Source organism: Heptranchias perlo, chromosome 31 (genome assembly GCF_035084215.1).
Source record: "Heptranchias perlo isolate sHepPer1 chromosome 31, sHepPer1.hap1, whole genome shotgun sequence".
In the NCBI taxonomy this organism is placed as follows: Eukaryota; Metazoa; Chordata; class Chondrichthyes; order Hexanchiformes; family Hexanchidae; genus Heptranchias; species Heptranchias perlo.
In genome coordinates, this window is record NC_090355.1 from 14,346,833 (window position 1) to 14,373,542 (window position 26,710).

At 40.9% G+C, this 26,710-nt stretch overlaps 1 protein-coding gene across 1 annotated transcript in view; it reads right to left on the bottom strand.

The window, feature by feature from the left end:
• Window positions 1–26,710, bottom strand: part of cacna1ba (calcium channel, voltage-dependent, N type, alpha 1B subunit, a) — a 518,974-nt gene that overhangs the window by 90,630 nt on the left and 401,634 nt on the right. The window contains exons 24-26 of the mRNA XM_067969602.1: window positions 23,450–23,579; window positions 20,795–20,854; window positions 19,654–19,760 (exon numbers count right to left, since the gene is read on the bottom strand). Of these exons, the coding sequence (XP_067825703.1) occupies window positions 19,654–19,760; window positions 20,795–20,854; window positions 23,450–23,579 (297 nt within the window). The remainder of the gene's footprint in view (window positions 1–19,653; window positions 19,761–20,794; window positions 20,855–23,449; window positions 23,580–26,710) is intronic.

Genomic DNA, 26,710 nt, shown 5'->3' on the forward strand with positions numbered 1-26,710 from the left:
GTTCACATGAACAATTTGTATGATACATGATTTCAAACTGAATAACTTACCAAACCAACTGCAGTCTATGTATTATTTTATGATTATGCCAGAAGGGCATAGATATCAGCTGGTAATATTAAATCAATAGCTTGACACAGCAATCCCTCAAATATATAACTAAGGCTGAAACCAAAATTCAGCTATCATCTACTCCCACAACTGTTACAATACAGTTAAGTACAAGATTCATATTTCTTTCAGTAACCAAAGCTTAAATGTACATTAAAACAAAAGCAAAATATTGTGGATGCAGGAAATCTGAAATTAAAACAGAAAATGCTGGAAACACTCAGCAGGTCAGGCAGCATCTGTGGAGAGAGAAACGGAGTTAACATTTCAGTTCTGATGAAAGATCATAGACCTGAAACATTAACTCTGTTTCTCCCTCCTTAAATGTACATTATTTGGAATATAGATTTGGTAGAAGTGTTAAAGGGAAACTGTAGCTCTGATAATTCATTGCATCATGACCACTTAATGAAACACAGCTCCAAGTTCAATCAACATCAATATAGTACAACAAAAGATTGATCAGCCTGGTACTAAATTCAAAAGATAAGAACACTGACAGCTTCCATATACTCACTGCAATGCTTCCTACAGAGTCCAAACAGAATAATGAAATTTATAGAATACAAATAATAGTAATGCCAGTACATTGCTATTTCAGGTATTAAGGTCATTACAAGCTTTGAAGTGGCCATAATGGGAACCTTACATGCAATCTAGAACAAATTATCCTTATTATGTTAATGCTAAAGTAGTAAGATCTAATTTAAATAATAGCTCTTATGCCCCAACTAACTTTACTATTATTGTCCTCATTTTCAAATCCTTCCATGGCCTCATGTCACGCTACTGTCCCCACATGCCAACACATACCCTTTGCTTCCCTAACACTTGGTTATTCCATGTCCTCCTCTCCACCAACAAGAAGCCACTTGTTCAGCCACTCTACTCCTTTGCTCTGAACACTCTCCCTAATTCACTCTGCCTTGCCATCTCTCTCCCTGCTTTCAAAAAACCTCCTCAAAACCATTCCATTCCACCTTGCCTCCAACTTAACACCAAGTGTTTCCTTTTTCCTCTTGCTCACCATTTGTGATTTCTTCTCCTTAAAGCACTTTTTGAGACATCTTCATGGACGTGAGGATCACTATAGAAATGCACATTGTTGTACATAAATTTGAACCTCGTCACAGAAAGGTAATCAAGGATTAAAAACACATCTTCTCAATGCCATGCCCTCATATTGTCTGTTCTATTTGTAAAGTCTGGTTTTAACATACAAAAGTTATACTTTTGCTGAAGATTCAACACAATGCATTTCTGTTCCAGTAACCTATTAATTGGATACTGCGACCTAATAATTCAATGCAGTACTGTTACAAAAATACAAAATGTACACAACACTAAAGATGAAAATGCAGTTGCTGAATAAAATACATTTAGAACCACCATGTAGGACTTGAGCATCATTAAGCTTCCACTTTACCCTCTCCCGCTGGCTCACAGTACAAATGTGCGTGGTGTGCTACTGAGCTATATTGGTTAGCAAGATCCCAAATCCAGTCCCTTATCTGTGCTAACTTACTTGGTCTCAGCCACGATAGCAGCGAGAGGTTTCACAATTGGCCTCGGCACCCTTGAACTGAGGAGAGGGAAAACTGATCAGGATTCCCTGCTGGAAGTGTATATGTGTGGATGGAGATTAAAGATAGGATTAGGATCAGGCTCAGACTTGGATGTGAGGTGGCCCACTTCAGGATAGACCAGTAATACTCACTTTTGGATAAATGGTTGGTTGGATGAGGTTGTCCAAGGTTGTTGGTCCCTGTGGAATTGGACCCCAGCATAGAGTCGCCACCTTCAGGAGAAGAGTGGTAAAGGGAGAAAAATGTTTTGGGGGCATCATCTCAGTGATGCTGCATCAATAACAATTTGCATTAACACAGCACCTTTAATGTAGAAAAATATCCTATGGCTCTTCACAGAGGTGTAATAAAAAAAAATGGATGCAGAACCAAACAGGATATGAGGAGGGATGACCAAAACCTTGGTCAAAGAGCAGTGTTTTAAGGACGATCTTAAAGAGGAGTAGATGGAGGGTATACCGGAGCATGAGGCCTAGGTGGATGAAGGCATGGCTACAAATGGAAGGGGCAAAGGGAGAGGGAGATGCGCGAGGCCAGAGTCAGAGGCGGCGTGTAGGACTGGAGGAAGTTACAGAGATAGGGAGGGGTGAAACCATTAATGGATTTAAACACGAGGATGAGAATTTTAAATGTGCAGGGGACCAGGAGCCAATGCAGATCAGCAGGCACAGGGGTGATAGGTCAGCAGGACTTGATGCAGTATCGGATATGGGCAGCAGAGTACAGAGGTTGGAGGATAGGAGACCAGCCAGGAGAACGTTAGAATAGTTCAGCATGGAGGTGACAAAGGCATGTATGAGGCTTTCAGCAGCAGATGGGCTGAGATATGGACTGAGGTCGGCAAAGTTACAGAGGTGAAAGCAAGCAGTCTTTGTTTTGGAGGGAATAGATGGACGGAAGGTCAGTCCAGGGTCAAATAGGATGATGAGGTTATGAACAGCCTGGTTCAGTCTGAGATATGGAGGAGGATGGAATCAGTGGCAAGGATGCAGAATTTGTGAAGCAACCAAATACAACGGCTTTTGTCTTCCCAATATTTAACTGCATGAAATTGCGGCTCATCCAAGACTAGATATCGGACAAGCAGTTTGACAACTAGAGCCAATGGACAGGGTTAGAGTGCCGGCAGTGAAGTAGAGTTGGATGTCATCAGCATATATGTGAAAGCTAACCCCCATGTCTGCAGTTGATATTGCCATGGGCAACATGTAAATGAGGAAGAAGAGGGGCCAAGGGGAGATCTTCGGGGGACTCCAGAGATGATAGTGCGGGGATGGGAAGAGAAGCCATTGTTGGAGATGCTCTGGCTATCATTGGATAGGTGAGTGAAACCAAGCAAGGGCAGGCCCGTTGAGCTAAACAACAAAGGAGAAGCATTGGAAGAGGATGATCTGGTCAGCCATGTCAAAGGCTGCAGAGAATGTCGAGGAAGGATAATGCACCATGTTCACAGTTGCAGAGGATGGCATTTCTGACTTTGATTAGGGCTGTGGCAGGGGTAGAAACCTGATCGGAGAGATTCAAATAGGGAGCTGCAGCAAAGATGAATACGGATTTCGGAGGCAACAACATATTCAAGGACTTTGGAAATGGGGCACTAGTTTGCAAGGACAAAGGGGTTGAGGTTGGGTTTTCTGAGCAGAGGATGATGACAGTAGTTTTGAAAGGGAGGGGACCATTTAAAATGTCAGCTGGAATGGAGGTCAGGATGGCAATGTAAGTGGTCAGCAGTTTAGTGGGAATGGGGTCAAGGGAGCAGGAGGTGGGTCTCATGGATGAGATGAGCTTAGAGATGGCATGAGAGGAGACGTGATAGAAACTCCCATGTAGATGGAGAGAGAAATGGGTTCAGGGCCTGGGCAAGGGGTACCTAGGAGGAGGTTTGGTTTGGTGGGTGGGGGAAACCTAGGAGGAGGTTGGTTTGGTGGGTGGGGGGTACCTAGGAGGAGGTTTGGTTTGGTGGGTGGAGGGAACCTAGGAGTTGGTTTGATTTGGTGGGTGGAGGGAACCTAGGAGAATGTTTGGTTTGGTGGGTGGGGGAACCTGGGAGAAGGTTTGGTTTGGTGGGTGGAGGGAACCTAGGAGTTGGTTTGATTTGGTGGGTGGAGGGAACCTAGGAGTTGGTTTGATTTGGTGGGTGGAGGTAACCTAGGAGAATGTTTGGTTTGGTGGACAAGTGGAAGGGGGAAGCAACTGAGGCAGCTGAACGATAGTCTCAATCTTACTGACAAAGAACTCCATGAGCTTCTTGCACTTCTTGTTGGAGGTGACGATGGAGGGGGCAGGGAGAGAGAGGTTTAAGGAGACTCTTGGTAGAAGAACGACATAGAAAAGTCAAAGAAACTGTTTGAATATATGGAAATAAATTTGGAACAGTATTGGAAGTAAAACTTCCAAAATGAGAGTTCTGGCAGTCCACCAAGTGTAATTTTATGTTACACATTCCAGTCTGTTAAGATTGCAATTGTTTCTTTTGCTTTGCCTTTCTCTAATGCTGTGGAGGAACAGCATTCATCTCTTCACTAGTTTGAAGAATACAAGCTGTTGTTGTATCCCTGTTAATTACATGTGACTATGTAACTGACAGTGAAGTACTGGAATGTTACTAAAACTGAAAGCACAACATTGCTCTCTGCTGAACCTTGACAGCTACAAGCAATAAACTGCAAAATCATTCAGTTTTTTAATCATAGAAGGGAATGGATGTACAAAGTTAAAATGAGAAAACATTTAAAAGCAGAAAACTAGGGAAAAGATTCGTACTCATGGAAAGATGGAAAGGTTTTTACGATAACATGCAAAACAAACATCTCCACAGTTTGGATGATACTTACATAAGTTGAAGAGACTGTTTCACATTAATGATCCAATAATGAGTTTGCATGACTGACGAGGAACAAATAGTATTCAAACTACTCTAATAAAAACTGGAGGGCTTTTAATGAGCATGATGAATGATTTATTATGGTACGGTGCTCAGCAAAGCACTGCAGTCTAGCATGGTTACTTGACCTGCACACCATTATTTTCAAATATTCACTTATATTACGGATAACCCTTATTTGTACAGCAAATAATTACTTGGAAATGTTACTACAATTCAATTCATTTTAAAATTTAAACTCATTTCACTGTATAATTTTTATAATGCCAATATTCTCCTACCCATTCAATTTACGCAGGTTGGTCCTGTAAATAATAATGAGAGTAATTGTATGTAGACTTTAATTAGGCATGCAGTTTTACGATCCATCTTGTCCTTTTGATATTAACAGTCATCAGTGGAGGAAATCTAAACAGCACTAAACAGCAAATCTTTTAAACATCTGTCTTTGGATGCATCATTTTGAAAAGATGTGCAAATATGTCATCAAATTGATTTTTCTTTCCTATTCTACTGTAGGCCCTGCTGCTTAGGGTTCCACAGGAATCGGCAGTTCTTCAAAACCTTGCTCAATTGAGTCTTCTTCAAATGTGAGCCTCGACAGTGAATGTCAGCAAGCTATGCTGCCATGCAGGGCCTCACAGCTGAGCCCAATACTCATCCCATTCAATGTTTACACATGCATACTTTCTACCAGGTATCACTGCATAGTGATCATTAGATGAAATTCTAGCTGATTATTCCCTTCAGTAGCCATGGGGCACTGAGGTCAGCTCGGTTGTTAGCATTCTTTAATGCGATACTGAGGGGGGGCTGCACCATCAAAGGTATTCTTCAAATGAAACATTAATCGGAGGCAGCTTGCCTGTTGTGGTGGTATAGGAGGATGTTAAAGATCCCAATGGCACCATTCAAAGAAGAGCAGGGAGTTCTGTCTGCTTTTCTTCAAAAAGCATCATGGAATCTGGTCATTCATCTCATTTCTGCTTGGATTGCATTCAAAATTGCTGCTGTGCTTACCCACGCATGTGATAAGGCACTGTATAAGTTCAAAGTTTGCTCCTTTTTTGTATTGCCCTTACTGCTGTCCTGGCCAAGCTCGACTTCCTCAGCACACAATGGAGATCAAGACAGCTTGCTCTTTTGCTTTAACAAGAACAAGTACAAAGTAAAAGCAACGATAATATCACAATTTTCATTGATATAGCACCTTTAACTTAAAAAAAATGGCCCAAGGTGTTTCACAAATGGGTGCAATGAAAACAGACATTGAGCCAGAAAAGAGATTAGGAAAGATGACCAAAGCTCAGATCAAGGAGATGGATTTTGAGGAGGTTTTTGAAGGGGGCGAGAGAGGGGCAAAGGTGAAGAGGTTCACAGACAGAGTTCCAAAGAGTCGCACCAAGTCAGAAAAAACATTTCAGCCTGGGTAACGCAGGAATAAAGAAGTGCTAAAAGTCGGAGGTACTTCAATGAGCTCAGTCCTGTATTCCAGCATAAAACATGCTGAAGTACTTATTGAGACCATTAGCAGATAAATAACGATTTAAATACTGAAGAGGTTCTGCTCGAAATGTGAGCTTGTATTAAGCATTCATTAATATCTAGCTTTTCAGCCAACAGAACAGCCAGCATTTTATAATATATATTAATACTAACTGGTAATAAACTATTCATTTTGTAGTCTCATATTTAAAATTCACTCCCTGCTCAGCGACACATACTTGATTTTTTGACATATTTTAAACAGCAGTACCAAAGCACTTGTAAGTCCAATAATTAAAATTGAAATAAAAATGTCTGTGTGCTAATTCTTTAACTTATTTTTCTAGCTCATAACATTAGGAGTAGATATCAAAATGCATCGAAAACTGTCGACACAATATGTGAAGGTAATTATAAATGAGTATTACTGAAGCTGGGGAATAACAGTTTTTTCAAGGCCAAGTATTTGGACCTCTCTCACACACTTTGCTTTAACAACCTAATTGAGAATAGTAAAAGCATGAATTCTAACGTTTCTCATGAGACAAAGTTATGCGGGATGGCGAAATCCATCACTGAAACTCAAATTACCCAAATGGCTCAAAAGAGCTCAGCATTTGGCCAAATGAGTGGCAGGTGGCAGTAACATACGTAGTAACAGTAATATTTTGGGCAAGAGAAGACATTTGGTCCATCCAGCCAACCTTCCTAACCAATTTCCCTACTGTGATTTTGGATCCAGCAGTCCTTTATCCCCTTCCTAACAGAAATGTCTCCAGTCTTTTTTGAATACCAGCTATGAATTATTGCTTCACTATCCCCAGCCCACCAGGAACCTGGTCCACCACCCCCATTGGTAACCTGTTCCATAATTCTATCACCGTCTTCCTAACAAAAAATATTGCCGAGATTTCCAATTTGTTTTCACACCCTTAACTTTAAACTGCGTCCCCTTGTCCTCAAATCCGTACTCAAAGAAGAACTTTCCTGGATCCAATTTTTCCATACCCATAAAAATCTCAAAAGACTTTTGTCAAGATTCCCTCATCCTTCTCTTCTTCAGACAGTAATGTCCCAGAGCAGACAGTCTCTGCTCATAACTCAGCCATCTAATTTCAGGAATCAGCCTCCTCTGGACCCTTCAATACGGACACCAATATTGAACACAGTACTTAATACAACTTCAAGATCATCTCCTTAGACCTAATGTCACACCCTTAACTGTACATTCCAGCATTTTATTTGCTTTCTTCACCACCAGCAAAAACTGAACTAGCAGTTTTAAAGATCTCTCTCTGCTCGATCTCTATCGCTTGCATGTGACCACTTAATGTGTAATCCACATTTGCACTTCTTTCACGTAATCTCATCAATTCATATTTATCCATACCAAATTTCATCTGCCATCTCTCTGCTTATTGACCTAATCTCCCCAGGTCCTATGGATTATCATACATCAATGAGCACCATTGACCACTGCACCCAATTTGGTGTCATTTGCAAATGCAGACACTTTGAACAATATTCCATCCTCAAAGTCATTTATAAAAATAACCAACATCAGCAGCTGTGGGACTCCAGTGGCAACTGGTTTCCACTTTGACACCTCCCCGTGCAACAACATCTTTTGTTCTTCACCCTTTCGCAGTGCATCAATCCAGCCTAATACTTTGCCATCTATCCCCTGGGTACGCACCTTGTGATTAAGTCTGTTATGTGGGACAGTGTCAAATACCTTCCTGAAATCTGGGCAGATAACAACCACTGCCTCACCCTCACCAGATCTGTAACCTCCTCAAAGAATTCCAGTAAATGGTCAGACATGACCTGCCCCTTCTAAGTCCATGCTGGTTCTCTCTAATCAGACCTTGTCTCTCCAGATGCTTCCTTAAGCTATCCTTCATCAAAGTCTCAAACTTATTCCCTACAATCAACATAAGGCAAACAGGTCTGTAATTCATATGCTCATCTCCTGCCCCTTTTTAAAGATGGGGTCTCACTTGCTACTTTCCAACCCATTGGGACATTGCCCAATTACATTGACAAAAGTATTGGTGAGGGGAACTGAAATCTCTTCAACTAACCCCACCCGTACCCTGGGTGCAAATTGGCAAAGTCTGGAGCCTTGTTCATCTTCAGTTTCCTAATTTCTACTACATCTTCCCTTGTGATACTAGGGGTTTCCAATTCACTCTCTCCCTTATACATCTTTCTCAGTTCAGCCACACCTCCATCCTTTAAGGATAAAAACAGTTATAAAATAATAATTTAGTAATTCCACAGTGTTGTCCTCAGTTATCACCCCATTGGCACTGTTAAATGATCCAACATCCCACTGTACCCTTCTCTTGCTCATGATAAAGTTACAGAAGGCTCTGTTATTGCTCTTTATATTTCCACTATATTCCCCTCATGTTCCCCTTTGCATCTCATCAGTTTTTGGGCTTATTTCTGTTTGATGTTGTTATTCCTCTGACCTTGTTCCTTCCCTGTATATGTTCGTTCTTTCTCCCAAATGTCTCCCCTGACTCTTTTTCTCATCCATGTTGGATTTACTTTCCTGTTTGCTTCTTGACTTTTATCTATGATAAACTGGCCTTTGTAATAAAAATTCTTTGCTGAAAACACTCCACACTCCTCCTATTAAATAGTTCCCATTTTATTCCTTTCGTACAACATTTCAACCCCTCCAGTTCTGCTGTCCTGAAATTCAATTTCTTAATCATGCCTTTGTTACCTCCAGACTCAGCTATTCCAATGCTCTCCTGACAGGCCTCCCATCTGCCACCCTCCATAAACTTGAGCTCATCCAAAATTCTGCAGCCTGTATCCTAACTCGCACCAAGTCCCATTCTCCCATCACCCCTGTGCTCGCTGACCTACATTGGCTCCCGGTCCGGGAATGCCTGGATTTTAAAATCCCATCCTTGTTTTTAAATTCCTCCATGGCCTCGCCCCTCCCTATCTCTGTAACCTCCTCCAGCCCTGCAACCCTCCAAGATCTCTGCGTTCCTCCAATTCTTGCCTCCTGCGCTCCATCATTGGTGGCCATGCTTTCAGCTACCTAGGCCCTAAGCTCTGGAATTCCCTCTCTAAACCTTTGAGTCCCTCTACCTCTCTCCACCTTTAAAACGCTCCTTGAAACCTACCTCTTTGACAAAGCTTTTGGTCACCTGTCCTAATATCTCCTTATGTGGCTTGGTGTCAAATTTTGTTTGATAACGTTCCTGCGAAGCGCCTTGGGACGTTTTACTACGTTAAATGCAAGTTGTTGTTGTTAATACCTTTGATTATCTGTTCAGTCTTCAATTCAACCTTAAAATTATCTTTTTCCCCTTTCTGTCACCCCTGGTCCACCGAAAGACATTCTGTGCCAATTCCTAGTTCCTTCCTCTCACCAATGTATAAACCTTCCCTGATAAACAATGCAACCACATCCCTTTCTTTCCTTCTCTTTTTCCTGTAGGTTTGTTCCACACAGATCTTCTTCCTTCAGCCAGGCATCAGTAACTATTCTATTAGCTCCCTGTTTACCATAATTTCTAACTTGCCCATTTTATTTCTTATCCTCCTGGCACTGCTGTAACTATATCTTAGTTCAGCCTTTGTCCCCACTGTATTCACAGAACTCATCCCAACAATTGGTCCACAGTTATCACTTCCCTTGTTCCCTTAGGATAAATAAAACAGTTGGGAAAAACAGTTTTATCATGAATAAATAACATTATTAACGTTAACACAAATAAATGCAAAATAATGTGCATACCATATTGTTTAAATTATACTCTCACATTTGTTTTTATGTCCTTTAAATATATGGGCTTGATTTTATAGGGAATTCGGTAAAATGTAAAAATAGAGGCATGATTTACATACTGGCACAATTTATAATCTGGATTCTATGGTGTGTAGAAATAATATTAAGCTGTATTTCAAGATGAATCGATGCAGTTTTAAGAGAATGGAACAGAAGAAGGGTTTGGGAATGATTGTGGACTGACCTTTAAAACTATTGTATGAGATGATTATTAATAAGGCAAAGATTAATAAGCAACAGTGGATTGTCTTACCGGACTAATGAATGGTACGTCACAGAACCTGGTATTAACTCAAAAGCACATTCGCGAGACTGCCATTTATAATGAAACATTTAACTTACCTTACCTTCAAAGGACATTTAATGGTTAGAAACTGTGCAGAGGAGATTAATTAATTCCTAAATTTAGAGCAAAAACAGGCTAGCAGAACTCAAATGATTCTCCATCATAAAAGAGAGCACAGAAGGACCAGATTTATGAAATAATAAGGGGTAAATAAGTAACGGGTAGCGACATTTAAAAGTAAACAATAGTAACCTGCTTTCTGTGGTTATTAATTCCATGGTATGCAAAGTGGATGCACAGGGAAAAGGTAAAAACATGAGTCCCATGCAGTGTTATTTATGTACAGAAAGAGCTCCTGCCTGGGGCACTGAATGCTGGATCTGCCGAGGTATATTTTTTTCAGAAAAAGGGCACAGTGGTGTTGTGGAATTACAAACTGACATCCAGAACATAACTGTAAGAGAAAGGGTTTGGGTTGGGGATGAATCCAAGGATAACGACAGAGGGGATGAGACTGCACCACCAGTCAGTAGAAGCAACAAGCTGAACTGACCAAATGGGCCTTTTTTTCTTGATATTCTTATACTACTAATTTGAACTATTTGAACGCCTTTGTGCACTTGCCACCATCGGCCTTACAATAAAGTCTCTTTATACATGAACAAAAGCAGAAGTGATTTTGATCTTGTATAAATCTTTTACAATAATAAGTCAGTTATAGAGGAAATGCATACGAAATTGTTGGGTTAATACCCATCCTATCCACTACAACTTCTGATTCATTTACATGGACAATTAATTTTTTTTTTTATTCGTTCATGGGATGTGGGCGTCACTGGCAAGACCAGCATTAATTGCCCATCCCTAATTGCCCTTGAGAAGGTGGTGATGAGCCACCTTCTTGAACCGCTGCAGTCTGTGTGGTGAAGGATCTCCCACAGTGCTCTTAGGTAGACATTTCCAGGATTTTGACCCAGCAACGATGAAGGAACGGCGATATATTTCCAAGTCGGGTTGGTGTGTGACTTGGAGGGGAACATGCAAGTGGTGTTGTTCCCATGTGCCTGCTGTCCTTTTCCTTCTAGTTGGTAGAGGTCGTGGGTTTGGGAGATGCTGTCCAAGAAGCCTTGGCGAATTGTTGCAGTGCATCCTGTAGATGAGTACACACTGCAGCCATGATGTGCCGATGGTGAAGGGAGTAAATGTTTAGGGTGGTGGATGGGGTGCCAATCAAGCGGGCAGCTTTGTCCTGGATGGTGTCGAGCTTCTTGAGTGTTCCTGGAGCTGCACTCATCCAGGCAAGTGGAGAGTGTTCCATCACACTCCTGACTTGTGCCTTGTAGATGGTGGAAAGGCTTTGGGGAGTCAGGAGGTGAGTCACTCGCCACAGAATACCCAGGCTCTGACCTGCTCTTGTAGCCACAGTATTTATGTGGCTGGTCCAGTTAAGTTTCTGGTCAATGGTGACCCCCAGAATGTTGATAGTGGGGGATTTGGCGACGGTAATGCCGTTGAATGTCAAGGGGAGGTAGTTAGGCTCTCTCTTGTTGGAGATAGTCATTGCCTGGCACTTGTCTGGCGCGAATGTTACTTACCACTTATCAGCCCAAGCCTGGATGTTGTTCGGGTCTTGCTGCATGCAGGTTCAGTCTGATTCATTACCTGAGCGGTTGCGAATGGAACTGAACACTGTGCAATCATCAGCAAACATCCCCATTTCTGACCTTATGATGGAGGGAAGGTCATTGATGAAGCAGCTGAAGATGGTTGGGCCTAGGACACTGCCCTGAGGAACTCCTGCAGCAATGTCCTGGGGCTGAGATGATTGGTCTCCAACAACCACAACCATCTTCCTTTGTGCTAGGTATGACTCCAGCCACTGGAGAGTTTTCCCCTTGATTCCCATTGACTTCAATTTTACTAGGGCTCCTTGATGCCACACTCGGTCAAATGCTGCCTTGATGTCAAGGGCAGTCATTCTCACCTCACCTCTAGAATTCAGCTCTTTTGTCCATGTTTGGACCAAGGCTGTAACGAGGTCTGGAGCCGAGTGGTCCTGGCGGAACCCAAACTGAGCATCGGTGAACAGGTTATTGGTGAGTAAGTGCTGCTTGATAGCATTGTTGACGACACCTTCCATCACTTTGCTGATGATTGAGAGTCAACTGATGGGGCGGTAATTGGCCGGATTGGATTTGTCCTGCTTTTTGTGGACAGGACATACCTGGGCAATTTTCCACATTGTCGGGTAGATGCCAGTGTTGTAGCCGAACTGGAACAGTTTGGCTAGAGGCGCGGCTAGTTCTGGAGCACAAGTCTTCAGCACTACAGCCGGGATGTTGTCGGAGCCCATAGCCTTTGTGGTATGGCTGGGGATGGATCTGATTAACATGTCGTTAATTACTAGAATACAGAGTAAAGAAGTTAAGATCTCCTATTATTGCAAATAGAATTTTAGTTTATTCTCTTGGATTTTAATCTATCTCTATGGGCCAGATGTTGCTGGAGTGGAGCATCTCTCGGTGTGCCCGGTTAGTTAGACTTCTTTCTGCACCCTTCAGCTCAATTTGTTGGAAGTGCAAGCTGATAATGGCGTGGTGAGGAAAGCAGGGTACGTGGGACCTTAGTGAACGGCTGGACTGACAGTCTTTTTTACTTTTTCTTTCTGTCTCTTTTTTCTCTCTTTCTTCAACCAATCTTTCTTTCCCTCTCTTGATTTCTCTTTCTGCACGTGATTTGACTCTAATTCACCCACTCTAATTCACCCTCCTTCTCCGTTGTTTCTCTGTTTATTTCTCAATCCTTAAATCTTATTTGCTGTAATGAGATTCTAATACAACTTGCTTAGATTAGAGATATGTAAATCAGATGGTCGGCGTTAATTCTAAAAGGTGCACAGAGTCCCTCTTTGCTCTACGCCTCATATCTTACAAAATGGAGGAAGTCCAACTCAGAACTACATATCTAGACCAGCCATTATTCCACACATGCTCAGCAGTAGCTTCCCAAATAAATTATTTTCCCCCACTATATTGTTTTTCATCCACACTCCTATCGTGCACAATTCCAATAAATGTTCACATCTCTTACTCAGAAAATCTGATACACCTTCAACATGGATACACTGTAATCACAACAATGATTCAATAAACTGCAATAAAAACAGAAAATGCTGGGAACATATGCTAGCTCAGTCACCATCTGGAAAGATACGCTCATATAGGTATTAAGGGATATGGGCCAAAGGCAGGTGTATGGAGTTAGATCACAGATCAGCCATGATCTTATCAAATGGCAGAGCGGGCTCGAGGGGCTGAATGGCCTACTCCTGTTCCTATGTTCTGGGAGGGCCCCTTCGTCATAGATCTGTTGAAGGGTCCCACATGAACTGTTACCTTTCTTCCTCGTGCCTGACCTACGATGCGTTCCCAGCATTTTCTATTTTTTATTTCAGATTGCCAACTTTTTTTCCTCTCGACTAAGAGGTCATTACTGATCTAATTACATCATGAGAATACAAAAGTCCTGGTGGTCACTACCAATAACTACTAATGGTAGGCAAATTATCCCTTAATCCTTTGGGTTCTGGTTTCTATCACAGTAAGCAGAGTCACTAACTCTGTACTCTGATAGAACTTAGATCTGTTCATACAAAAAAGAAAGAAGAGGTAATCTTTTTTTTTAAAGTTACTGGTAGCGAGAAGGACTCAGATTCTGTGACAATATATTAGGTAACAAATTCCTTGTGCAGGGTAATATATTCCGTTATCAATATGGTGCTTGTAACTTGAATTGAAATGGTTCCATGATGAATTAATCCAAATAAGACTTGTATTCATCCTATTGAAATGTCTGATATGGTTATTATGAAATGAGAAGGGTTTTTAATATTAATAGAGGTGAATAAGTTTAATACACAATGACTGTTGTATTTGAAACTGAATTCTAAAAAAGATTACATGCAAATATATAGTTCCTCAAATTATTTTTCTCATCAATCTTAAAACCCAGCTGTAAGAAAATTAATATAACAAATGGCCATAATTATTCTAAAACTTCTACAGTGGAGTGACTTTTAAAGTCAATTGATATTCTTTCATGTAAATAAGGAAAGAAAGGGTTTAGATAACCAACAACCAATTTATCTTGCAGGGGACTGTTTTTATCTTCTAAAGAACTTTTAATATTACAAAATCACTGACTTTACCACACATCATCTCAAATTTGTTCAGGAAATTGTTAGTATATGTAGACTTTCTCATTTGAATTGCAATAATGTGGTTTTATGATCTATCTTTTAACATTAAATACATACATGCAATCATTCATACATCACACATACATTAATGAAAATAACATACACTGTACACATCCACACATACATAATCACAGAAGCAAGAATATGTATATTCTTCTAAGGCTGCAATAAAATTCTTACCCGAGGACACTCCTGTTAAGATCCCACATTCAGGGAAAAAAAAAACAGGTCAGTTTCAAGACAACAGCAAAAACAGCAAAAACAAAGATCAATCATAGATTCTTTAATTGTTAATTAATTAGTTTGTTAATTGTTGGGGGTTGGGTGACATATTGGTTGGGAACATTGGCCTTTTGGTTACAAGGATTGAGTCTGAATTCAACCCAGACTGATTGGATGAAAGTTCCTATCTCTATTGACTGTAGCGGTCCGAGGTGACATGAGTTTGAGCAGTTTTAATTTCTCATAACATTGAAGTCCATTCCACATAATTCAACATACATTGGAAACAATGCTCAGAATGCCACAAGGATGGCTGGCTGTGGGAAATGGAAATATATTGATGCAATTCTTCGGAGCTGGCACAGTGGAAGCAAAGCGTTACCCACGTCATTGTCAACACTTAGTGCAACAAAGCGGATGAAACTACAGCCACACTGTTATCCCTCACCTTGACCAGCTCAAAGTATCTCCTGAAAGAAAAAAAATTCAAATTGCGCAGTTCATCGATCAAAATATCTCTGCATTAAAATATTTCTAAAATATTCTAAATTCTAAAATAAAAACATTTTGCTTAACAAAGGCAGCAATTATACCAGCTGCAGTGCGTTGGTCACAATGAACACATGAAAACTATTGCAAGCCCATGCACCCTGTGTGTGCAGTTGGTTGATTTAAAATGGAGAAAATGCTTCTTTGCCATAGGTGTTGCTTCCTGTGCTATTAAAGCATGGTTAATAATTTACCACCACTCTAAGTATACTTAACACCTCCGCTGTCACTGCAGCTCTTCCTGAATGAGGTCATTGCACAATGCTGTTTATCTTGCTTTTGTTGCTATGCTGAAACTTTCTATTTGTCTGCTTAATGAAAGAAGGGTGCGTCAAGCAGATGTCAGTCTGGATAATTTTTTTAATGTAAGTTGAGAATTAATGTTGATGTCACAAACAGGAAAAACCCAGAGCAATTGTCAGGAGATAGTGCAACACTTAAATATGCTTTTGAGAGTTGAATATGTCATCAACATTTGTCGTGCATAAAGAAATAATCTTTTGTCTTGCTAAACAGGGTTTGATTTTTTTCTTCAAATCAGGCTGTTTAAAAATCGATGGCTATCACTATTGCTTGTTTATAACAGAAGCATAAATGATTATGAAAATTAAATATTGAAGATACATATTGTTCAACTATGAAATATACATTTATATTTTACTGGTGAGGTTGGCCTCAATTATTGACAGAGAAAGATGTAAGCAAACTTTGTAGTAAGTACACAAATGAAATAAGTGTGCAAAAATGTTTATTAAATTGTGATTATTAAATAAACTTATTTTAAATTATCAAGGCTGCTTTCTCATGTCACTAAAATGCCAATGTAACACAAAAAATGATGTTGCACTGCAAAAGATGCTCAGTTTGAATGACATTAGGGTGATTTAAAATTTAATGTGTTACTCTTTTTTTCTGCCCAAACTATGAAAAAAGTCATTTTTAACTTCCGTTTAGCATTCTCATCTTTTGGCATCAATCAAAACTGACAACTTAATATCTTCGTCAAGGAATAAAACATTACTGCACGAGGCAAACTATCACACTGCAAGCAGTGATATGAATAACCTTCATTGTTTAAAGAGATTGGACCCAAGAGTTCCACCCACTTTTTTAGCAGCACAGTTCATGAAAAGAGGTGATAAATTGGTTTGTGTCCGTTTTTGAGTGTGAACTGGGTGGTGCGCACACAGCATGTGCCACAAGAGGCCGGCCAGAAGACCACCTAAAATTGGTCCTCAGGCCTCATCTTAATAGAGGCAGCTTGCCCATGTTGAGGGATCCAATTCCAGCTCACCTGCCTCGCCAGCAGCAGCCCTCAGGTTGGGGGCTGGGTAAGAGAATGGGCGACCGTAGGTTGGCAGTGGCCCTCAGGACAGCCATGAAGCCGGGAGAAGCACCTCTGCTCCAACTGGCTCCACATTAAACTTTTTAAAAAGATGTTTTGTTTACCTTTTTGGTGGCAGCCCAATTACCCAGAGGGGTCCGAAAATAGGCATTAGGCCCCTCAATGGCTTATGCAAAGGGCCTGGCACCATTTTTAGGTGGCCTCTCTGGATGTCAGATTTGATTGATGCCAAAAAATGAGAATGGCCCGACCCAATATCGGGTTGAATGTCTGTCAGGTGCTCTTGGGGCGCAGGACATTGGTCCCTGAAATTGGCCCCCATTCTGCCCATTTTGCAGCTGTAAAACAAGTCCAACCAACACAACATTTGATGGCCTCTAAATATTTTACCAATATGTAATTTTCACCAATCTATGTTGAAGGTACCTAGCTGCATGGCTATCTATAAATGCTGCTCGGATTATTCTTTGTGTTGATAGTAGATGATGGCTAGGGCAAGTGATTCAGTGTGGCAAAGAATGGTAAAAAATTGCAAGACAATTGGAGGGGGAAATCAGGACACTTGGGGGCAGTTGTAGGAAAATTAGTGTAGCAAATGAATTCAAGGATTTCACCTCAAACTGCTTTCATGCAGCTACAAGGTTAGAGAAGAATAAAATGGTTGATTTGACAGTCCAGCTGCACAAGGCAAGGTGGATACACTTGGTGGGCTTACCTCTCATTAGTCAGTCTTCCATTGCACGATAGGATCAGTGTGAGAGGTAACTAAACACTGATATCAAAGGCATGTGTCGGCATAATTGGCAGGTTCACAATCAGCAGCATAGGAGCCTCAGAGAAGTGAACATGAATGGAGTGACAGGCCAATATTTTAAATGGCCTCCTTGCTTGACTTTAAAAATTGCTGCAAGAGGATCGCACTGTGGTGAGTGCTGGAAATTGTGATTTGATGCAAGATGGCATGCCATAACAAATCACTTGCCTTACTGATGGCGTATCGTCTGACTGTTTTGCCATCAGCTCAAAGGTTCTGTTCTTTCTTTCTTTGTCTGTCTCTCACTCTGGGTTCCTTCCCCAGATCAATGATCTCCTTCACTCATCATCAAGCCTCATCCATTCTTTTATTGATGATTCCACTCCACACTCATCAACTTTCCCTGCCTCCATCCCTCTTGCAGTACAAGTGGGTCATTATATCTTGACTTGTTGCACTGTCCTCTACTCTAATCCTTCTTTCCCAAGACCACGAAACTATGAAAGCCCTTACCTCTCTCAGCATTCAATTCCTTCGACAATCTACAGGTATTCCAAACCCAAGCTTTGCGTCATCTAATCACTAGTTCATGAATTACCTCAACTTCTTTTCTATGCTTTTCAACTTGGTGGTGTCCTGAACTTGACCTTTCACCTAGGTTTCATAAATTCCCCCAAAATTGTGTCTGTTTATTTGGATAAGGTCTTAATGATAAGTAGCAGCATTGATAGTTCCTGTTACTTGTTAAAATGTAGCAAGATATAATGATGATGCATTACAGGTGACATAACAAGAAGTGGAGTCTGCATAATCATTTCGAGTGACTTCCATTGAAATAATATTAAGTGTGTTTTAGACTGTTGCATAAGCTTCTGTTTCTAATGTTTTTCAATGCAAATTGAAATCTCAGGGTCATACCTCAGCTCTTCACATATCAACGGATGTGTTCAACATCCAGTTTTCTAAAAACAGGACTTGGAAGTGAACTTGTTCCACTTTATTGATCGGTTGTGCCAGAAATGTTGCCATTTTTATATGTGGCGAACAATGGATTTTCCAGAGTGATTACAAGGTAGCAATTTAATAAAATGCAGTCATAAACTCCAAAGGCACAGATCAAGTGGCTTGTAATTATCATCTAAAATTAAAGATGAGTTCACTGCCCTGGAATCACTCCCATGAATCCATTTATTTTGATATATAATGCAGAGTTTATTGGCAGTTTTGTACTGTTTTCAGTCTCTTCCTCGCCTTTTTGCAGACATCGTGATGAGTATTAACGACCAGAATGCTCTGTTCAGATGATTCACAATGAAGGACTGATGCTATTCTTTTATTAATTTTTCAGAGTCTCACATTGGTCAGGCTCTTGGGTATTTTGTTAATGGTATTTGCGGAAACATGTTTAATGCATTGGATCTATTGTCGATTTTTTTTCGATGCAGAGGAAGTTGCTGGGCAGGATGTTTGGACTATTTCCTACTTTGTCTCATTGGCTTATATTGGCCGGTTAGCATAATTTTAACAGTAATGCATAATGAACCCAATTGGAGTACAAAAAATGAGTATTAGCTCTCACATTGAAAATGGATCATAAACAAATCCCCTAATTAATTTGGTTGCAGCTGACTAACTGTGTTAAGTTTGGGGTATTGAAGATTTAAGCAAAAACAAATAGGCTGTTAATGGTTACTGCCAAAATACTAGGGGGAATTTTAACTCCTCCACCTTTACAGGTAAGTGTAAAAGTTATTTTTGTGGGGCCTTTTCCCCCCTCCAATTGTTTCCTCTCAGCCCCACAAAGAAAGTTTGGGCCACTGCTGCCCTGGGCTCCCCCCATTTCTACACTCATAAACCCTCTCACCACTCCTCCCCCTACGACTTACCCAAATGCTGGCTGGGCGGCTTCTGGGCTGCCCGATATATGCCAACCAGAACCTGGGGAGCTGCCGCTGGATGTCCGTTTCAAGCGGGCATCTTGCTGCAGTTGTGTTAATGAGGCCCGGCTTCTTGTGGCACCTCCCGGGCAGCAGGCCAGTGTTTTCTGCCAGCCAACCACCCGGGAGTTAAAATTCTCCCTGTTATGGCTGAAAATTTCCATCAAGATTCTGCAACTTGATTTCTTTGATTCGTTGAGCAAAACAGGGTAAAAATGAACATTTTGAGAGCCAAATAAATAAAATAATGTAAAACATTTTCCGAGATCAACATAAACAGAATACACTTGAATAATTTAACTGAGCAGCATTGAATCTGTGAGATGTAAGTGACATTTTCAATTAACTAATAGTTTACAAGGGTTAAAAAACAGACAATGAGTGAACTCTGAACGCTAAAATGGACAGGTGTTACTCACGTAAAAGCGAAAGCCACAAGAGCTCCACTGACTACAATGAAATCCAGAATGTTCCACAGGTCTCGGAAATAAGAGCCAGGATGAAGTAACAGGCCTAAATCAATCATCTTATGAAAGGAAATGAAACAAAGTTAAATCAACATGTACACTTGAAAAACACAACTCTTTGCAATTTATTTCTGATATAGGCCCCTCCATATAAAGCATTCGTCGATCTCAAAGACTATGGCCTAGAAATTAGATTGTGCTCAAAAATGGGTATGCAGGGGGTGAGCCATTGTATGCTCATGTGGTCTCTTTGTTTACATGGTCTCAGGGATCATGTTATAATTGGTGCTGGGACCTCATCATAATAACTCAGGCGTGCAGCCAGCACGACACATGTTATTCATTGGCTGTTTGCCTATTATGGGGTGGGGGGGGTGAAATTGAGCATCTTTGACACCACTTAAAGGCAACCAGCACCTCTTAAAGGGAAACATCCCATATTGGAAGAAATGACTAGAAAAGGGCACCCAGATTCTCTGATGCCATGTTAGAGGCCCTAGTCCATATGATCACTTCGGCGCCCATTTTACGCCTGTAAAACAGGCAAGGCGCCAACAAATTTCTAGGCCTATGGATTCATTCTGCAATACTGTAAAAGCATTGCAGAAGGATTGTGAAGCTGTACCAAAAGACTATGAAGATAGTCCTAATACCCATGGAAGAAGAATGTCAGAACATGCTTTGATTCTCCCAGTTTCACACCAGTTTTAAAATTCACACAACTTTTCAACTTAAAACACGCAACAGGAATTTTTGAAGGGCTGTTCAAAATTCGAAGGAAAAAAAACACGAATATTGTGTTGCATAATTTACAGCATGTAATCATGAATCAATTTCTAAAATTGATGCTTTTGAACAAAAATATTCAAATTTCTGGTTTTATTTAATTTACTTATGCCTGATACACAAATTTATCACAGTACATGGCTCATTAAATGCAAACAACCAAACCTTTAAGCTCAATTCAACAAACAGCTGCCCTCATTAATCACAAAAAAAATTGATTTCAAGTTATTTATTCCAGCCAGTGACTACAAATATAATTAAATGATACACTTCATGCATTCAATAAGAATCCAGTCGGAGTGTTTACCTTTATCACCATTTCAAATGTAAAGACCCCAGTGAACACATAGTCCAGATATTTTAGAACCTGAAGTAAGAAACAGTTTTCATTTAGATTTGACAGTGCATTAATTCTGCTGTTTTCAAAGTCCATTCTTCCCTGTCACTTGGTGCTTCAAATAATCAATTGCAGTGTTGCATTAGTGATTGATATGATACGTTCATGAAAGTCATCCAAAATACACTACTGATTACAGAATTATTTAAGAGAGAAGAATGAAAAAAGACAAAAGATGAAAGTTATTCTCAATGTTTTGCTAATTGTTCAGGCAGTGCCTTCAGAAAAGACAAAAAAACATGGAGAGAGGCCGTTAAATAACAGCAAAAAGCAGGGGAGCTAAAACAGCTGTTGTTGTAAAAGATTGCAAATTAACAAAAGCCTTCAACCATTGCTTAGGTAACCTCAATTGCAGGCAGCCAGAAATTGGTGAATTATAACATATACTTTCAGCTAATAAACTAAAGCTAAATTTTAAACATGCCAGAGATAATTTCGTCATCGAGCCTGCTCCTTTGAACAGACTATGGTGATAATTTTAACCGCCCGGCGGGAAACTGACAGGATTGTATCGGCTGCCCGTTTTAGTGAAGTCAATGGAAAAGTAAAATCGGGCAGGGTGTAAAATGGGTGGCCGATCCCATCCTATCGGTTTCCCACCAGGAGCATTAGGTTAGAATTACCCGCATGTGTAAGTTAAACCATTGTACACTCTCCCCAATTTATTTAATCTTCTGAGGGAAGTGAACAGTCACAAGTAAAATATCGAAGAAGATCAAACTGGAAGTTCTCTCTGAACCCCAGTTGTAATCAAGCAAAGCACCCAGCAGATTACAACATCATAATAATCAACATTATTCAACCCTTTATAGTTGCATTCCACAGGTGACATTTAAATGGTCCGAACAGGATTGGAGCCATCGGGTTTCAGAGCATTTGATCCTCAGATGTCTATATCTACCCTTGGAATGTTCAGTCCCTTTATTAATTAGCTATTCCTCCAGCTCCTTTTTAAAGGAGTTAATTAATTTAACAGTAACTTTCATAAAAAGACTCATGCCACATATCTATTGTCCAGAGGAAAAAAATCTGCAGTCTTGCTTCAGATTGGCCACATTAAACAATGGCCCACAAATTGCTCTGAGCGGCGAACCAACAGTTCTCGCCGCTCCATAGATTTATACTAACCCACTAACTTACTAACTTACCGCGGCTGTCTTTACTGGGTGCACTTCCTCTAATAGGAAGCGGAGAAGAGCCCAGCGTTAGCTCCAGGGAAGCTAGGACCCTGGGAGAAGCGAGAGGATGACTCTCTCCCCTCGACCAGCAAGATTGGAGCATTTTTGACAAGCTGCGAAGAGTTTCTGCAAGCTGGAACGTGAAATCCAGGAAGAGAAAGGTACAATACCAAAATCATTGTAAAAACAAGTATAGACAGCGAAAAAAGGAGAGGGTAAGAAATAATCAAATTAAATAAAAGAGACAGAAGGAAAAAGTTTAAAAAAATGTTTTTAAATTTTTTTTTAAATAACCAAAAACTATTAAAATAAGGAGTAATGAGTCTCCACGTTTTTAAAAATTAATTTTTAGTTGTTTGGCAGTCATTAAGACTTACCACACAGTTAAAACTTAGCTTAGACCTGTATTTTTAAGCATACCTGTTTTGTGGCAATATTAGTTACTTTCCAGCTGGGCAGGAGAGCAACTTGGCGCTGGTCCGTTGATTCTGTTGATTCCAGCCGGCGATATCCCTTCAATGCGAAGCTGTCATTTCGCCGGCGAACCAGGAGGAGCAAGTTTTGGATTTCCACGTTTCACTGCACGTGTGCGAACGCCAGAACTTGCTCCTTGATTTTGCCACGAACAACGGTGAGTGCTGTTGAGCTCTCTGTTCTTTTTAAAGCAAATTCTGGGCTATTAATATCTTTATTTTAAGAAACTGCTCATATTTTCCTGTTTTGATTAGCCACAGATTTGTGCAAGTGCTTATCCATGGCAAAATGTTTACTATTTTGCATTATCAATTTATAGCAATTTTTGTTGGTTTTCTTGATAATAGTTGCTTCATTATTTATTTCAGCAAATGATATTTCAAGAGTATTATAGGAAGCAACTGGTAAACGATACAGAAGCTTGAAAATACAGCCAGGAACAATGAGCGTTCAATTATATAATGTGACAATAATATCAAAGCAGGCAAAGCAAAGTTATTATTCGCCAAATGGAGTAACTATTGTGATGTGTTTAACTAAAATATGAATAAATACTTCATCATCCCCACTATAAACAGATTACAGACTCGTGACATTGGTTTTGCTGAGTTACAGAGTTATTGCGTCCGTTAGTTCAAATCCAGACATTATCCCAGCATTTTGCACAGTCAAACCAAAGGCTATCCACAAATAAGCAGAAAAATTGATGTACCAACACCAAATTTGTGATCCTTCTGAGGACTCGAGGACAAATGATTGAACCCTTTACTAATTAGACTTTATCCTGTGGATCTAAGGTTACAGTTCCTTTTTATTAGGGCACATTTTAAGAGTATTTGCAGCTGAACTGGTTCCTTGAGATATTACTGTGATACTTTATGACAGTTGTTGATTAGTTGTTGCATGAACTTACGTTATTTCTTGGTGAATCTGCTTGGACAGGATCCTCCGCTGCCAGTGCTATGCTGCTCATTGCAATCACCAGCAGGATGCACATCTCAAAATATCGTAGATTGACAATGTAATGGCATGCCCTGCGAACACTAAAAAAGGAGTCACGAATGCATCATCACACAAGCAATCACTGCAGCAAGAAATGGGAATAGCAATGAGTAAATTCACAAACAGGTAATATTTTTTGAAACTGCAGAGAAACATACAGGCAAACTGCTAACAAACATTACTTTCCATAAAATATAAATTTGCATTTCCTTTTGTCTCTTGTTCTAATATCTCACACTATGAAATGAATTCATAGGCTGAGGTTAAAACCTGATCGTCATTTTGTAAATGAACATACTTCCCATACTGCCATGGGAATGGAAATTACTTCAAGTGTAAACGTTAAATATGTTTTCATAGAAATGGCATCATGTTACATTTTAATTCGTCAACTCTTTTTCCTTTGACAGTTCATTTGAAGAAATCATTTGAAAAAAATTCTATTCTCACACTAAATATTGATGAGGTGATTATAAGCCATCCAACCTCCAGCTAAACTGCAATGAAACGCAAGGAATTACAGTGAACCATTAAAGCCATTTTTGTACCTTGTAACCCAATTAACTTAAACTAGTAAATAAGTAATGCTTGGCATAAGTAGAATACATTTACAGTCCCTTAGGCAAGGATTTACATTCCTCTTGCGACACTGACCATGAACCGATGTCATATTATCATTTGCTCAACCTCCCTGAATGGAACAATGGAACAGGCGGTGAACACTGATTCGCTAAATTCCTTCTAGCAAGAGCTGGACCTGTTTCTGGCTGACTTCTCGTTAATGCTACGATAACAATTGGTGATAGCTATATGTTTGATCATGGTGCATTTATCTGAAGCATCCAGGGCGCTCTCCTCAGCATATCTTGTACTACGGTCATGTTCAGCTCCAAATACACTCACTAATTTATCATATTATCGGCAATCATCATTTTGCCTTTATAGAGCCATTTTATTTTCCCCTCCCAAATTCCCTCCCTTCTTCCATCGAAGGCACTGAGTCTTGTTGGAGTACATTATTACAGCAACATTTTAGTACCTCACCCAAGTGCCAATTCTTAATTTATGATTTTAGCAAGCAAGTGTTGGCAGGATATTCAGCCAACTTGAAACGATTCTCACCTCAGGTCCACATGTGCATAATTTCCAGATGAGCTCACTGGATCAGGACTGAAGCAAAAACTCTGATGATCTTTCCCCTCTCTAATCCCAGGGGCACAGAGGCCAATTGTACCATTCTTATCATCAGCCCAGCTGAGATTAACTAACTCAGTGCAGATCAGGTGTCAATCCTGGGACCTTACTGTTCTTTAGGGTTCAACTATGTACTGCCTTAACCAGCAGAGCTGTTGGGAGAACCAATCCATTTTATTTTTTAATTCAAGACAAAAACCACAAAAGGGCAGAATTGTTTTATTTAAGCCAAAACTTAAGAAATGACCAAAAAAAAACTGCTTGTAACCCAACCGACCAAAAGTACACTCAATCCCATTCACTCCTTTGCATAATGTGACTGGGGTAATTTATAAGGGTACTGTAACAACATAAGCAATCCTGCATTTCATCTAAATACAAAATATCCTCCAAGTTTCATCCAACAGGTACGATGTACTTGCTGCCTGTGAGGATAAGGATGTAGGCTGCGGGGTGAACAGCCAGAATGTCAGCCATAGCACCGTGGAGCAGGAGACAGTCCAAGGCGGGGAGGAGCAGAACAGAAAGTTTGTAGTCATAGAGGATTCGATAACAAGGGGCATAGATAGCATCCTCTGCAGTTGCGACCGAGAGTCCAGGAGGTTGTGTTGCCTACCTGGTGCAAAGGTAAAGAATATATCGGAGCAACCGGAGAGGAACTTGGAAAAGGAGGGGGAAGATCCAGTTGTCGTGATCCACATCAGGACCAATAACATAGGGAAGAAAAGGGAGGAGGTCCTGCTAAGAGAATGCCAGAAGTTAGGAACTAAATTAAAAAACAGGACGTCACGGGTGACAATCTTGTTAATTGGCATAGGGATAGACAAATCAGAAAGGTGAATGTGTGGCTGAAAGACTGGTGTGGGAAGGAGGGGTTCCATTTCATGAGACACTGGCACCAGTACTGGGACAGGAAGGAGCTGTACCACTGGGACGGGCTCCACCTGAACCAGAACAGGACCGGTGTGCGAGCGGAAAGGTTAAACAGGACTGTGGAAAGGACTTTAAACTAGTAAGATGGGGGAGGGATCTGGTGAAAATAACGTAAGTCTGAAGATAAAAGAAAAAAGGAGATGAGAGTAAAGGTCAGACCATGGTAAGAAATAAGGGTAACATAAACGATCAGAGAACAAGTACAGTTATAGAACATAAGTACAAAATGACTGTTAAAATAAAATGAGGGGAACAATCATTAAAAACAAATTAAATTGCCTGTATAGCAATGTGCACAGCATCTGAAACAAAACGGGGGAACTGGAGTCAATGGGCTCGAATTTAGCAGGCCTGCGGGTTCCCAGCGGGTGGTCCTCCGGGAGCGTGGTCAACACGCGCGGCGAAATTAGTGGGTTGCCCGCGCGATCGTAGCAGGCAACCCACTAATAGGAATCAATTACCTGCTCCTCCGGGGTCCACGGCGCTGGCCTGCGCGTCGGTCGGGCTGCGCATGCGCAGTACGTTCTGTCAGCTGGAGGCTCTCTAGTTAAAGAGGCAGTCTTCCACTGACAGATGCTGCAACCAATGGAACAAATTGCAGCATGGAGCAGCCCAGGGGGAAGGCTGCTCCCAGTTTAATGATGCCTCACCCCAGGTATCATCAGATGGGGTGAGGAGGAGGGGGAGGACACAGATCTTCCCCCTGGCGGGCGGGAGGAAGCGGCCTGCCTCTGCTACCAAGAAGGCCTGGCTCGAGGTGGCAGAGGGGGTCACCTGCGCCACCAACATATGGCCCACCTGCATACAGTGCAGGAGGCGTTGCAATGACCGCAGTAGGTCAGCCGCAGTGAGAACACGAAGTCTTTCCCCTACACTCCGTCTGCCACAACACTGCCCCAACCCCACATCTCCTTCGGCACCGCCAACACTACTCTGTCACATCACCCTTCATACCCACTCAAACCCCATCCTCATCTTACCTCCACCTACTCACCTCGCCAGTACTCATCCTGCCACTAACACGCAACCCAATCCTCATACAATC